Below are 15,748 nucleotides of genomic sequence, written 5' to 3' on the forward strand. Positions count from 1 at the left end.
TGCCCTGCCTCTGGGACCCCCACAATTTCTGTGCAGCACCCGTTCAGAATGCTTGGTGCGGGCAGCCATGGTCGTGACGCCACACGCCTCCATTCATGTCTATGGGAGGGGGCGATCAGACCTCTTATCCTCTATCCCCTATGAGATGTTTAGTGGCGGAGTACCCTTTAAGGTTCTTCTACAAATTAGTCAAGTCAGTGGGATCAACTCAGTCCAATTTGTCTCCTCACAGGTAATATCTGTGGGGCGGGAGAGAATGATCAGACATTTGGGATTTTAACTGTCAGCCGATATTAAGAGTGTATAGGCACCTTGTAGCATTGTAGCACAAGTCCACAATGCGTTGTTGCATGCATTTCTACCATTGCCTGAAAGTGAACAAAAGTGGGATGATATAGAACAACTTTTGGGGTGGGCGAGGACTGACTTCAGTGTTATAGCTTAGGAACATTTTTTTACTGCATCTAAATTGCATAAACACACTTTTTATTGATAGTTTTGTACATAGTTATAGATACTAACAAAATGGCCCTCATTTACTATTCTAAACCCGACTTGTTTTTTTTTTTTTTTTGGCGCATCTTTGTCTGCGACATGTCGCAGACATCGTGCGCCAGTCTGCGACACGATGCAATGTTTTTTCCCGACGGACCCGATGTGGATTCTCCCAAACCCTAAAAAAGAGCGTAACCCGACATTTCTGAGCTTTCCCACGTATTTATAAAGGTTTCCAACCCGAATTTGTTGAATTGTTGATTTTTTCCAGACAACTCAGAGGAGTTGGAAACCAAAACCAACAAAACCCACGTGCGACAAACAGGATGCGACATAATAATAAATACCAGGGGAAAAAAAGCAGTCGGGTAAGAAAGCAAGATAGACTTACAACCCGATTTTCTAAGTAAATGAGGGCCAATGTATTCTATATGAGCTATATATGAGATACCCAGGGGATCGATCACAGCTTAAAGGGGTATTCCAGGAAAAAACTTTTTTTTAATATATGAACTGGCTCCAGAAAGTTAAACAGATTTGTAAATTACTTCTATTAAAAAAATCTTAATCCTTTCAGTACTTATGAGCTTCTGAAGTTAAGGTTGTTCTTTACTGTCTAAGTCCTCTCTGATGACACCTGTCTCGGGAAACGCCCAGTTTAGAAGCAAATCCCCAGAGAAAACCTCTTCTAAACTGGGCGTTTCCCGAGACAGGTGTCATCAGAGAGGACTTAGACAGAAAAGAACAACCTTAACTTCAGAAGCTCATAAGTACTGAAAGGATTAAGATTTTTTTTAATAGAACTCATTTACAAATCTGTTTAACTTTCTGGAGCCAGTTGAGATATATATAATGTGTGTGTGTGTATATATATGTATATGTTTATGTTTTTTTTTCTTGGAATACCCCTTTAAATGAACATGTAGAACAGACTCAAATGTCCATTAGAACATAACAGGACCAAGACATTGGTACCTAAACACGTCTCTTCAATGACTACAAGCAAAGATCTTGTCAACGAGTTGATACATAAAGTAAATGAGAAAACTTAAACTTATTACACAACCAGTAAACTTTATTTGATGAAACTTTGTTTGAAGCTTTAGAAGTGTAGTAGTCTTTAGACAGAATGAGGTTACCCATTACCTACTAGTATTTAGCTGGTGACCATGTTCTGCTTGTATGAGAAGTGTGGGTTGGTCCTTGCAGGGATGCCATGCACACTGTAATGTTTCTGCTGACAAAACACGGCATGCGGGAGTGGTCACATGGAAGGCAGGGCGGCTCTCGGTGAAGCTGACCACAGATAAGAGTAGTTTTAACCCCTTAAGGACTCAGCCCATTTGGGCCTTAATGATTCTGACAATTTTATTTTTACAGTTTCGTTTTTTCCTCCTCGCCTTCAAAACATCATAACTCTTATTTTATATTTTCATCCACAGACTAGTATGAGGGCTTGTTTTTTGCATGACCAGTTGACCGTTATGCCATCACTCCATTTAACACAAAATGTATGGTGCAACCAAAAAAAATACTATTTGTGTGGGGAAATTAAAAAGAAAACCGCAATTTTGCTAATCTTTTTTAAGGTTTCGTTTTCACACTGTACAATTTACGGTAAAAATGACATGTTCTTTATTCTTTGGGTCAATACAATTAAAACGATAACCATTAGAGATGAGCGAACTTACAGTAAATTCGATTCGTCACGAACTTCTCGGCTCGGCGGTTGCTGCCTTTTCCTGCATAAATTAGTTCAGCTTTCCGGTGCTCCGGTGGGCTGGAAAAGGTGAATACAGTCCTAGGAGACTCTTTCCTAGGACTGTATCCACCTTTTCCAGCCCACCGGAGCACCTGAAAGCTGAACTAATTTATGCAGGAAAAGGCAGCAACCGCCGAGCCGAGAAGTTCGTGACAAATCGAATTTACTGTAAGTTCGCTCATCTCTAATACCCATGATAACATACTTTTTTATTACTATTGCACTTAAAAAAAAATCGCAAACTGTTTAACCAAATTAGTACGTTTAAAATCGCCCTATTTTGAAGACCTATAACATTTTAATTTTTCCGTATAAGCGGCAGTATGAGGGCTCATTTTTTGCGCCGGGATATGTACTTTTTATTGATACCATATTTGCTTATATAAAACTTTTTTTTTAATACATTTTTTTTATAAATGTTTTTGGGAATAAAATGTTATAAAAAAGCAGCTTGGGGCTTTTTTTTTTTTTTACGTTCACCGTACGGTATCATTAATATTTTATTTTAATAGTTAGGATATTTACGCTCGCGGTGATGCCAAATATGTATATAAAAAAAATTTTTACACTTTTTTTTGGGGGGTGAAATAGGGAAAATTTGACAATTTAAGTTTTTATTGGGGGAAGGGTTTTTTCAAAAAATTTTTTTTACTTTTTTACATTTATTTTTACACTTTAATAGTCCCCATAGGGAACTATTTATAGCAATCATTAGATTGCTAATACTGTTCTGTGCTATGCATAGGACATAGCACTGATCAGTATTATCGGTAATCTTCTGCTCTGGTCTGCTCGATCGCAGACCAGAGCAGAAGACCCGTGGAAGGCAGCTGAGGCTGGTGAGGGGACCTCCGTCTGCATGATCAGATTGCTGAGGGTGATCCGATCATCCATTTTAGTGACCACGATGCTGCAGATGCCGTGATCTGTATTGATCATGACATCTGAGGGTTTAATGGCGGATATCTGCGCGATCGCTGATGTCCGCCATTATGGGCGGGTCCCTGGCTGCTATCAGCACCCGTGACCTGCCACGCATGACACGAGCATCGCTCCGATGCTCGTGGTTATGCATAGGACGTAAATGTACGTCCTGGTGCGTTAAGTACCAGGATGTACATTTATGTCCTGCGCCGTTAAGGGGTTAAGATTACATTCTAGGCCATAACTTTATACTATAGCATTATAGGTTGTAATCCCTGCTTTTAAATACTGGAATGAGATTTTTATAGAGCCCTTTCACAAGTATGTAACACTTGACAGTATTAGTTTTCTCACTGAAAAAATGCACAGCTGAAAAATGCAACAGTAAAGTGCATAATAAAAATCTCCCTCTACCTAAATGGCATTACTGATATAATACAATGAAGACACACAATATAAAAAGAAGAATCAGGGATAATCCTGGCGCTCAGTCAATGCAGAGAAATTTGCTTCTGGCTGCTAAAATATTGGATCTTATGGCTAAACACTTGTCCAGATCATATGATGGATACATCATTCATCACATGGACCAGGGCATATTTACATTCACTGGAAGTAAACTATGGAAAAGTATGCAAACTATGTTCTTATGGAGGGATCACTGCATTGTAATTTACACTAAAATGGTAACCTTATCCTAAATATTATGTCACCTTTTCTTAGGTGAGGCCTAAAGCTTTGTGTTCCTTAGTGTGAACAGAAAATGAACTATTGTTTCAAATGAAGTTGTCATGTTAAACATAATTTTCCAGTTTACAGTCTATTTCAAAATAATATTCAAATCTTTAAGTTTTTACCACTAAGCATAAAAGTAAACCAAGACTTTTGTGTACAGATCACCTTCCAGCATTCAATTTATCAGACAGGATTGTTAAAGAGTACAGCAGTAGATACATAAGACAAAAATATTCACAGGTCAGCATCCCCCTCTATGGAATGAAACCTGCAAAGGTCACAAAGCCTGCCTAGAAACCTTTTCCCATACAGGTCAATGAGACGGCTCCCGTCAATGGGGCTTGCTGTAAGGCGTCTCTAAATTCTATTAAAAGCAGTGCAGTCAGGATTGCTTTGCCCATAACAATGTACACAACTAAATTTATTATTTATATAAAAAAAAAAAAATCAAAAACAGATTTGAATAAAAATGTTTCAGTATCTGGCTCTAATTAGTAAGAGAGGAGAAAAACATAGAAAAATCGTTTTAATGAAGGGAACCCCTAGAGAAGAGATTTTTCTATGCATCTCCTTCATGAGGCCACTGGATTTCTGCAGAAATTTTCAGTACGGACAGATGTGCGTTGTAGTTAAAATCATGGTTGTGCTATGCAGTGTCGAAGGCAAAATTCTGCTCAATTCCATTTTAAAGAGAATGTGTTGGACCTGCATTGGCCAAGAATCTTAAAGGAAAACAGTCATCTGTTCACCCACACTAAACCCAAAACACTGGGTTATAGTGTGGGTGAACAGGAGACCGATGAGGGGATCATGGGTTAAATATGTACCCGCGCTCTGGAGATCTGTTGAAATTTGTTGAGATTTATGATGAAAACAAATTGTTATTCATAGATATTAATATAAAATACCGCTAATATAGTATCTTGGACATGACAATCATAACATATATAACAATAACTCCTTAGACAGGGCCCTTGTGTGGAGAAAAAAAAGTAGCAATGATTTTAAAAAAATATATCAATGGTTTTAAAAAATATATAAAATATTGTGAAACCACAGAAAAGTCTTAAATCCAATAATCCAGCATAAAGGTGATGCAGTTAAGCAGGTTAGACATGTATCCAAGTCCGCATTTATATAAATTTGTGCAGCATATATTTACCGGCTATAGCAATAGACGTGCCGAGCTTTGGAGCTGTGGTTCCGGATCGTCCTATAGAGGCTGGTGTGCGCAACGGCGGCTGGTCCGCTAGCCGCAGACCTAGCAATGCCGCCGGACACTGAGGTAGATGATTCAACTCGGATGGTGAAGACAGACCTCGTGGAGGAGTTCTTGGCATGTGACGTCAGCTCTGCAGCTGAGGAAAGTCTTCTACTAAGGAAAGGGTCAACATTCAGTACCCTGAAACGCGTAGTTATTTTTACCGCAACATCACCGCTATTACCTTGTTACCGCAGTCTAGCAAATGATTTCTGCTATCTATCCAGCCGCTCATGTTGAGCCACCATTGCTCTCACTAATCCAGCTGCCAGCATTTGGTTACCACCGCTCTTACTAACAGCATTCACTGGGCTGACATCCAGCGCTGCAGAGCTGACGTCACACGGCAAGAATTCCTCCACGAGGTCTGTCTTCACCATCGGAGTTGAATCATCTACCTCAGTGTCCGGCAGCATTGCTAGGTCTGCAGCTAGCGGACCAGCCGCCGGTGCGCACGCCAGCGCATATCAGCCTCTATAGGACGATCCGGAACCACAGCTCCAAAGCTCGGCACGTCTATTGCTATAGCCGGTAAATATATAAAACACACATTTATATAAATGTGGACTTGGATACATGTATAACCTGCTTAACTGCATCACCTTTCTGCTGGATTATTGAATTTAAAACTTTTTCTGCGGTTTCACAATATTTTATATATTTTTTTAAAACCATTGATATATATTTTTTAAATCATTGCTACTTTTTTCTCCACACAAGGGCCCTGTGTAAGGAGTTATTGTTATATATTTTGATTGTCATGTCCAAGATACTATATTAGCGGTATTTTATATTAATATCTATGAATAAAGACAATTTGTGTTCATCATAAATCTGAAGCACAGTTCCAATTTTTATTATATATATATTACCATCATGTAGCAGTTTTTTCTGGTATTAGTCTAGAGGTGAATGGGACCCCTATATATTTTAATTTACAAATCTGTTTAACTTTCTGGAGCCAGTTGATGTTTATAAAAAGTTTTTGCCTGGAATACCCCTTTAAGCAGGGGAGCGGGCGGCATGGTCCGCAACCCTGCAATGTATATTGTGTGTTTTTAACTTTCATTTTTAAATCCCCTGCGGGGAGCCCTGAATGGCTGGTGCTGAGGAGCCATTCAGGGATCTCTGAAGGGTTTTTAAAATGAACATTGTGAGTGGCAGCGGGGGCTATATGTATATTAATAGCGCTGTGGGAGGCAAGATATATAGGGCTGCAGGGGGGGGGCAGACAGCCTATATATCTAGCCCCCCAGCGCATTTATAATATGCCCCCTGCAGCGCATTAATAAAGATATGACCCCCGCTAGCGTGTGTGTGTATATGTGTGTGTGTGTGTGTATGTATATATATATATATATATATATATATATATATATATTTATATTTATTTACCCACCCGTTCCTTGTGACGGAAGAAAAATTAGTGCATGTGCTGTTAATTCTTCCGTCACAACCATCGTCCGTTATTCATGACGGGCTATAACAGGTAATCCAAAAAATCCCACCTTGCATTGAGATATGGAGTTTTTTTTTAACTAATTTTTTTACCACACAAAATGAATTCAGCATAGCAACTTATTTTCCTTCCCCTTTCCACCCCCACCCCTGCCAGCTTAGCGAAATAAGAGGTTTTACAATCTGATGATAATAATAAATATTATTAAAAATTGTACCAGGAATTGTCTGGACTGGGCAACGTTCTGAAGCACCATAGAGGAATGCATGCAATGCACACTGCATTCTTGGGACAATTTTGACATTGTTCTAAAGATTGGTGGGGGTCCCAGTGGTAAGACTCCCACCAATCACCTTACTATCCTGTGATTTTGAATCGCATGCAAAATCTATTGTAGTAGTAGTAGTTCAGTTAAACAGCAGTTAACACATTTATACATCTTCTTGGGGATCTACCACATGTTTGTCTTGTAGACATACATACAGGGCTGTGGAGTCGAGGAGTCGGACGAATCTTTGGGTACCTGGAGTAGATGTCGGCAAACAATGCACAGACTCCTACAAAATTTAGATTGGAATAACAAAATAAAGCAAGTTTAAATGTCCCAATTAACAAAAAGTTATAATTAATGAATTCTCTACTGTAAGAATGAAGATCAATGCATGCAGTGCCTCATGTAACCGCAAAACGAACACGTTAAGGGACCGTGAAGAAGCATGTTTTTCATGTGCTTTACTATATGGCACACAACGCACAATTAGGAGCGGCAATACGTATCATAGTGTTGTGTTCTGCTGTTACAGGGAACCCATGGGTAACCTAGCCTCTCACTGATAAGGGATTAAGTAAATATGTTTTTTGCAGGACTAGAGAAACATGTATAAGTGAAGGGAATGGAGGGTCAATAGTTCAAGACTGAAGCTGTAAACCATTTGAAAAACTGCTGCCATTCAGCTAAGGCTATAAAAACTTGTAAACTCGATTGTTAGCTTAAAGGGGTACTCCGCCCCTAGACATCTTATCCCCTATCCAAAGGATAGGGGATAAGATGTCAGATTGCCAGGGTCCCGCTGCTGGGGACCCCTGGGATCGCCGCTGTGGCACCACGCTATCATTACTGCACAGAGCGAGTTCGCTCTGTGCATAATGACGGGCGATAGAGGCGCCGGAGCATCGTTACATCATGGCTCCGCCCCTCATGATGTCACGGCCCGCCCCCTCAATACAAGTCTATGGGAAGGGGTGTGAGGGTTGTCACGCCCCATGCCATAGACTTGCATTAAGGGGATGGGCCGTGATGTCACAAGGGGCGAAGCCATGACATCACGCTGCTCCGTCCCCTGTATCGCCCATCATTATGCACAGAGTGAACTCTCTCTGTGTAGTAATGAAAGCGCGGGGTCCCGGGGGTCCCCAGCAGCGGGACCCGGCGATCTGATATCTTATCCCCTATCCTTTTTGGATAGGGGATGAGATGTCTAGGGGCAGAGTACCCCTTTTAACTTGACTATGGGATTCTACTAGGGAAATCATGTTTTATAATAAATGCCTCTTCCTGGATCCTCCCACTGCCCTATCTTCAGCAGCAGATCAGCACACAAACTGTTCAATACAGTAGACTGTTGGCTTCCCAGCCAGTAGTCCTGTGGTAACGACATGTATGTTGCCTTTCTTTCCTTCAAGGAATGTATAAAATACATTCGCATATTAATGCAGAGGAGTCGGAGTTGGAAGTACAGAAAACTCCGGAGTTGGAACATTTATCTACCGACTCCACAGCCCTGCATACATATTAGGGGAAACTTATCATCATGTATACACTTCTATTTTGTTAAAATTTCTCGAACCCATTTTGGTTGTATCTTTTTTTTTTTTTCCTACTTTTAAGATGTACCAACTGATCTTCATTGGTGTCTATTGTAGATAAGTTTTTGCAGTGGTCATAGATTTTTATTAAATCTGACTTTTGTCAAAGTCGCAATTTAGTTACACAAGCAGTCACTATTTAACTCAGTCTGACGAACCTTAACCCCTTCCCGCAAATGGACATTTATGAACATCCATTTTTCCTCTCACTTAATGCAAATGGGCATTCATAAATGTCTAATACACTTTGTATCACCATATCCCGTGGCATGGTGATAGAAACGTCATTGCAGCTGTTCTGAACAGCTGACCGATGATACTATGCAGCTGGGGACCATTTAGAATGGTGCCCTGCTGCTTATTGTTGTCATTGGCTAGTCAGTGACTGACCAATGAAATACTGGTTTGCGATTCCTGGCTGATCGGGTCTCTAGTCACCCGATAGCCTGGAAAATAGTGATGATCGGAGCTGTCAGAGAAATCCCCGATCATCCTCAGGGATAGGAGCGAGGTGGGTGCCACCTCCTCCTATCCCCTGCCATTGGTCGGTTAGGACTAACTGACCAATGGCAGTTGGGGGGGGAGGGGTTAAAGTTCCTCTGCCCGCCCCTGGATGTCGGGGTAGAGCGGGGGGCAAGATGGCAGCTGCGGGATCGGTGGCAGGCAGCAGTGAAGATCAGTGGTATGTTATTCACTGCTGCCATCTAGAAGTTGCCAAACTACAACGCCAAAGGCTGTCTGGGCATGCTGGGAGTTGTAGTTTTGCAACATCTGGAGGGCCACAGTTTGGAGACAATTTTGCAGTGGTGTCCAAACTGTAGCCCTTCCAGATGTTTCAAAACTACAACTCCCTGCATGCCCAGACAGTCTCGGCATGCTGGGAATTGTAGTTTTGCAACATCTGGAAGGGCTACAGTTTGGAGACCACTATACAGTGGTGCCCAAACTGTAGTGCTCCAGATGTTGCAAAACCACAACTCCAAACATGCCCAGGCATGCTTGGAGTTGGTTTTGCAACATCTGGAGGGCTACAGTTTGGACACCACTACACAGGGGTCTCCAGACTGTTTTCCTCCAGTTGTTGCATAACTACAACTCCCAACATGTCATTTGGCTGTCTGGGCATGCTGGGAGTTGTAGTTTTGCAACAACTGGAGGCACCCTGGCTGGGAAACACTGATTGCAAAACAGAGTTTGTTACTTAACTCAGTGTGCCTCCAGCTGTTGCATAACTACAACCCCCAGCATGCAGGGACAGCCAAAGAGCATGCTGGTAGTGGTAGTTTTGCAACAGCTGAAGGTTTTGCTGGGTACATTCACATGGGCAGGGGTTTACAGCGAGTTTCTCGCTGCACGTTTGAGATGCAGCAAATTTTCCGCTTCAGCTCAAACTCCCAGCGGGAAACTCGCTGTAAACACATAGTAAAGGATAAAACACTATACATATACCCCTAAAAAGTGTCCCCCCCCCCCCCCCCCAATAAAAAATGTCTCCAAAACAGAGACTCCAGATGTGGAAAAACAACTCAGTATTGCCGGACAGCCATTGACTTTCCAGGCATGCTGGGAGTTTTGCGACAGTGGGAAACACTGCCGTAGGGTATTTTTGGTATCGGAGGAAAGTGTATTTCTTGCATCCGGGTCCATCCCTATGCAAATACCTTATTTAGGCCTCAAATGCGCATAGCACTCTCCCACTTTGGAGTCCTGTCTTATTTCAAGGCGACAGTTTAGTGCCACATATGGGGTATTTCTGTACTTGGGAGAAATTGCCCAATGAAAAGGAAAAGTTGGAGTCTACTCCAGCATGTTAATGTAAAACAATATAAATTTTTTACACTAACATGCTGGTGTTGCCCCATACTTTTTCATTTTCACAAGAGGTAAAAGGAAAAAAAGGACCCCCAAAATTTGTAACACAATTTCTCCTGAATACGTCCATATGTGGACGTAAAATGCTCTGCGGGCGCACAGCAAGGCTCAGGAGTGAGAGCGCCATGTACATTTGAAGTGATTTGCACAGGGGTGGCTGATCGTTACAGCGGTTCTGACATAAACGCAAAAAAAGAAAAACACGTGACCCCCATTTTGGAAACTACACCCCTCACGGAACAGAACAAGGGGTATAGTGAGCCTAACACCCCACAGGTGTTTGACGAATTTTTGTTTAAGTTGGACGTGAAAATTAGAAATTTGTATTTTTTTTTTCCACAAAAATGTTGGTTATCCCAAATTTTCTATTTTCACAAGGGGTACTAGCGGAAAAAAAAAAAAAACCATTTCTTCTGAGTAAGAACATACCCCATGTGTGGACGTAAAGTGCTCTGCGGTGCACTACTGGGCTCAGAAGGAGCGCCATTGGGCTTTTGGAGAGAGAATGTGCCTGGAATTGAAGGCCATGTGTGTGTTTACAAAGCCCCCGTGGTGACACCATTTTGGAAACTACACCCCTCAAGGAATGTAAGAAGCATTTACACCTCACAGATTCTTTGAACAGTCTGTAAAAATGAAAAATTACATTTTTCATCAGCCCACTTTTCCAAAGATCTGTCCAAGGCCAGTGGGGTGTAAATGCTCACCGCACTCCATATTACATTCCGTGAGGGGTGTAGTTTCCGAAATAGGGTCACATGGGGGGGGGGTCCATTGTTCTGGCATCATGGGGGCTTTGTAAATGCACATGGCCCCCGACCTCCATTCCGAACAAATTCTCTCTCCAAAAGCCCAGTGGCGCTCCTTCTCTTCTGAGCATTGTATTGTACCCACAGATCACTTTATATCCACATATGGGGGCATTTTCTCCTATTACCTCTTGTAAATTTGGGAAAATAAACTGCATTTTAGTGAAGAAAGAAAAAAACTTTCAATTTACACATCCGACTTTAAAGAAAAGTCGTTAACACCTGTGGGGTGTTAAGGCTCACTGTACCCCTTGTTACGTTCCTTGAGGGGTGTAGTTTCCAAAAAAGTATGCCACGTGGGTTTTTCTTTTTTTTTTGCCGTTCTGGCACCCCCTAAATGCGACATGCCCCCCAAAAACCATTTCAGAAAATCTCACTCTCAAAAATCCCATAGTCACTCCTTTCCTTCTGAACCTTCTACTGCGCCCGCCGAACTCTTGACATCCATATGAGGTATTTCCTTACTCGAGAAATTGAATTACAAATTTTGGTGGATTTCTCTCCTTTTGCACCTTGTAAAAAGAAAAAAAACTGGGTCTACAAGAACACACGAGTATAAAAAAGGCAGATTTTGAATTTTCTACTTCACTTTGCTGCCTTTCTTGTGAAACCCCTAAAGGGTTAACACATTTACTGAATGTCATTTTGAATACTTTGAGGGGTGAAGTTTTTATAATGGGGTAATTCATGGGGTATTTCTAATATGAAGGCCCTTCAAATCCACTTAAAAACTGAACTGGTCCCTGAAAAATGCTGATTTTGAAAATTTTGTGAAAAATTGGAAAAATTGCTGATTAACTTTGAAGCCCTCTGATGTCTTCCAAAAGTAAAAACATGTCAACTTGGATGCCAACATAAAGTAGACATATTGTATTTGTGAATTATTATATAATTTGGAATGTCTATTTTCCTTACAAGCAGAGAGTTTCAAAGTTAGAAAAATACAAAATGTTAAAATTTTTCATTACATTTTTTTAAAACCAAGAAATGATGCAATTATTGATGAAAATTTACCACTTAAATATTGTAGAATATGTCACAAAAAAACTATCTCTGAATCAAATTAATTAGTAAAAGCATCCCAGAGTTATTAATGCTTAAAGTGACAGTGGTCAGATGTGCAAAAAACGCTCTGATCTTTAAGGTGAAAGTGGGCTTGGCCTTTATGGGGTTAAAAAATAATTTAAAAGGCACCATAATAGTCTGGCAGTCTTTTTAAAATTGTTTACCAAAAATTTACATAGGCAACAATTTAATTAAAAAAACACGTTTCTACCGGTCCCACAAGCTAAGAAATTCCTTCGGCTACGTGACCAGCCTTTTGCTCCTCCTATTTGAGGTGAGCGGTCAAGGTGTGTTTGGCTTACAATTGTTGTGGTCTTCGATGCATGCATGACAGATTTATAAAAATGTTGCACAGCATTTGATAAATTTGTGGTACAGACATGAAAAAGACCACAACAAATGTGAGCAAAGCACCTACAAACAGTAGACCATTATGGATAAATGTACTTCATTGTATTATTCAGAATATAATCCACACTTAATCAAATATTTTTAAAAAGTGTCTTCATAGTCTAGAGTCGGGTGATCCAGCAGTGCCTGACTGCTTCCTAACTGATTGGACATAGAGTGAATACAGCCCAGTGCCTGATCACTAAGAGAAATGCTGTCTCTCTCTCCTCCTGCCTGGTACCTTTCTGTATGGTCAGGACAGGAGGAGACGCTGGATACCATGTGCACATACTATCTAGCTACTTCCAACAAGACCCCCAAAATACTTCCCCGAAACATAGCTTGCCTGCACCACAGTACGTTAAAGGGAATCTGTCATCGGTATAGGCTTGTAATGCGGGTGATCCTGATGAAAATACTTACCATTTCTCCATCAATGCTTTCTTTCAAGCAACATTCTTTTTATTTTTATTTTATTCAGATGCTATTGAGGAGCTTGGTGCCAGGGTGTAAAGTCAGCCTAATATGCATTAAAATGGAAAGTAATAGGAAGTAGGTCATTAGCTGCCGTTTCCTGGTCCATTGAATACCGGCCCTTGATAACTGTTGCCAAATAGTTGTCAAAATGTGGTACTGAATTACTTTGCCAGCTTGTGTGCAAATTGGTGCAATTCAGCAGGTAAACTGTCAAAGGATACCAGTCATCATTAAAAACTACTTAATAATATAGACAATAACATATGTATATTTGTTATATACATTGGACAAAAAATGTGTATTTTTGGGTGAAGAAAATGCCGTCCCTGCAGCTATTGCCTGTTTGTCTCTAAGGAGACAAAATACAGGAAATGTGGACCAGCAGGGCTATTTGCTCCTGGCTTTTCAATCATTCTGCTCGGTGAGTCGGTGGCGTATCATAGAGCCCGTGTATAGAGCCCTAGGTGTTCACCCACTTTTTCTGTATTTTGTCTCCTTACAGAGACACACAGGCATTATCTGCAAGGACAAACATACGCATCTTATGACTTTAACCTGCAAAAGTGCATGGCCTTTATTGCTTTGGAAATGTTTATTTGGCACAAGACATGCAGCAGAATGCTAGCAAGAAATTGTTGGCCCATAGCTAAAATGTTGTGTACAGTCTGGAACTATGTATGCGCTATCAATTTTATTAAATGTCTTAGAGTGTCCCATCATGTCAATCTGAACACCATTCTCTAATGTGTTCTGTCGTCTCATGCCATCAGGCTGTGTGTGCACTATTACGGTTTGTCACCAAATGCCTTTGGTCTTAAGCAGAATAAGTGTGGTTACCCTTCTCTCTGGCCCTAGGACTGTCATCAAGACTTATTGTGGAAAAAATCTCTTTTCCGGGCTGCTGATGGTACATCTAGTCAAATAAATTCATTAATGCCAATGTAAATTATTACTGTAATTTAACAGTTCTTTATTTCCCTCTTCTAGCTACAACAGAGAATTCTGCGCAAGAAGAAAAGTCTCAGTCTTCAGAAGGTATTTGTCTTTTACAGTAAAAATGTAGAATTTTGCACTCTTATGAGGTTACTTATTTTAGAATGTTGAATAAAGACAAGAGTCCATCCAGGAAGGCAAAGAACACTTTTGAGACTGATGCTGATTGCCCCATACCAGTGGGAAAAATCCCTTCCCTACTCCAAAGATGGCATTCATAAAAAATCCCTGGATCAACATTCTGTCTCTATAGATCTATTATCCATAACATGTAATTACTTTCCAGAAATGCATCCAGGCCCCTATTAACTAGGGATCGACCGATATCGGTTTTTTAGGGCCGATACCGATAATCGGTGCAGGTTAGGGCCGATAGCCGATAACTTATACCGATATTCTGGTATAAGTTATCGGCTATTTAACCCCCTGCGACACCGCTGCAGATCATTGATTTAAAGCGGGCGCTTTAAATCAATGATCTGCAGTGGCTTTTGCGGGGCCATAGGCCGCCGCCGCCACCACCCGCTTCTCTCCCCTTACCTGTCAGGGTGATCCGGGCCATCCATCCATCGTTCCTGTAGCGTCCGGGGGCGTTCCGGGTGGAGGGTGGTCCGGTCCGGGCTGTCCTTCTTCTCCGGCGGTCATCTTCTCCACTCCGGGCAGGCTCCGGCCTAGTACGCTGCATAGACGTCGCTGCGCAGTGACGCCCATGCGCAGCGACGCACCTGACGTCACGGCGTAGCGGCGTCTATGTAGCGTACTAGGCCAGAGCCTGCCCGGAGTGGAGAAGACCGTGGGAGAAGGACGACAGCCCGGACCGGACCACCCTCCACCCGGAACGCCCCCGAACGCTACAGGAACGATGGATGGGACCACCCCCATTACGGGTAAGTTTAATTTTTTTATTGACTGGGAGGGTGGGGGAGGGACCCGACCGGTATAGCGGTATGGGAAAAAATCCATACCGGTATACCGCCTAGCATCACGGTGGGGGGTGCGGTGGGTCGCGGTGCGGCGGGTCGAGGGGGTGGCGGTCGCGGTGGGGGCGGTGCGGGGGGCGGGGCATTATCGGTTTATCGGCAAGATAATTACCGATACCGATAATGCCCAAAATCGTGATTATCGGCCGATAATATCGGCCATACCGATAATCGGTTGATCCCTACTATTAACCCCTTAAGGACCCGGGGTTTTTCCGTTTCTGCATTTTCATTTTTTCCTCCTTACCTTTAAAAAATCACAACTTTCAATTTTCACCTAAAAATCCATATGATGGCTTTTTTTGCACCACCAATTCTACTTTGTAATGACATCAGTCATTTTTCCCAAAAATCTACAGCAAAACGGGGAAAAAAAATCATTGTTAGACAAAATTGAAAAAAACACGCCATTTTGTAACTTTTGGGGGCTTCTGTTTCTAAAACGTACAATTTTCGATACGAATGACACCTTCTCTTTTATGTAGGTCCATACAATTAAAATGATACCCTACTTTTATAGGTTTGATTTTGTCGTACTTCTGAAAAAAAAATGAAGAAAATGTATAAGTTTAAAATTGTAATCTTCTGACCCCTATAATTTTTTATTTTTCCTTATGGGGTGATATGGGGGCTAATTTTGCGCCGTGATCTGAAGTTTTT

General features: G+C 41.5%; 1 protein-coding gene across 2 annotated transcripts in view; it reads left to right on the plus strand.

The window, feature by feature from the left end:
• The window catches only part of GSPT1 (G1 to S phase transition 1), a 76,202-nt gene that overhangs the window by 7,984 nt on the left and 52,470 nt on the right, over positions 1 to 15,748 (plus strand). For both annotated transcript variants that reach the window (XM_056534832.1, XM_056534831.1), the window contains exon 2: positions 14,103 to 14,150. In XM_056534832.1, coding sequence (XP_056390807.1) covers positions 14,103 to 14,150 — 48 coding nt within the window. The remainder of the gene's footprint in view (positions 1 to 14,102; positions 14,151 to 15,748) is intronic.

Source organism: Hyla sarda, chromosome 8, assembly GCF_029499605.1.
Source record: "Hyla sarda isolate aHylSar1 chromosome 8, aHylSar1.hap1, whole genome shotgun sequence".
Lineage (NCBI taxonomy): Eukaryota > Metazoa > Chordata > Amphibia > Anura > Hylidae > Hyla > Hyla sarda.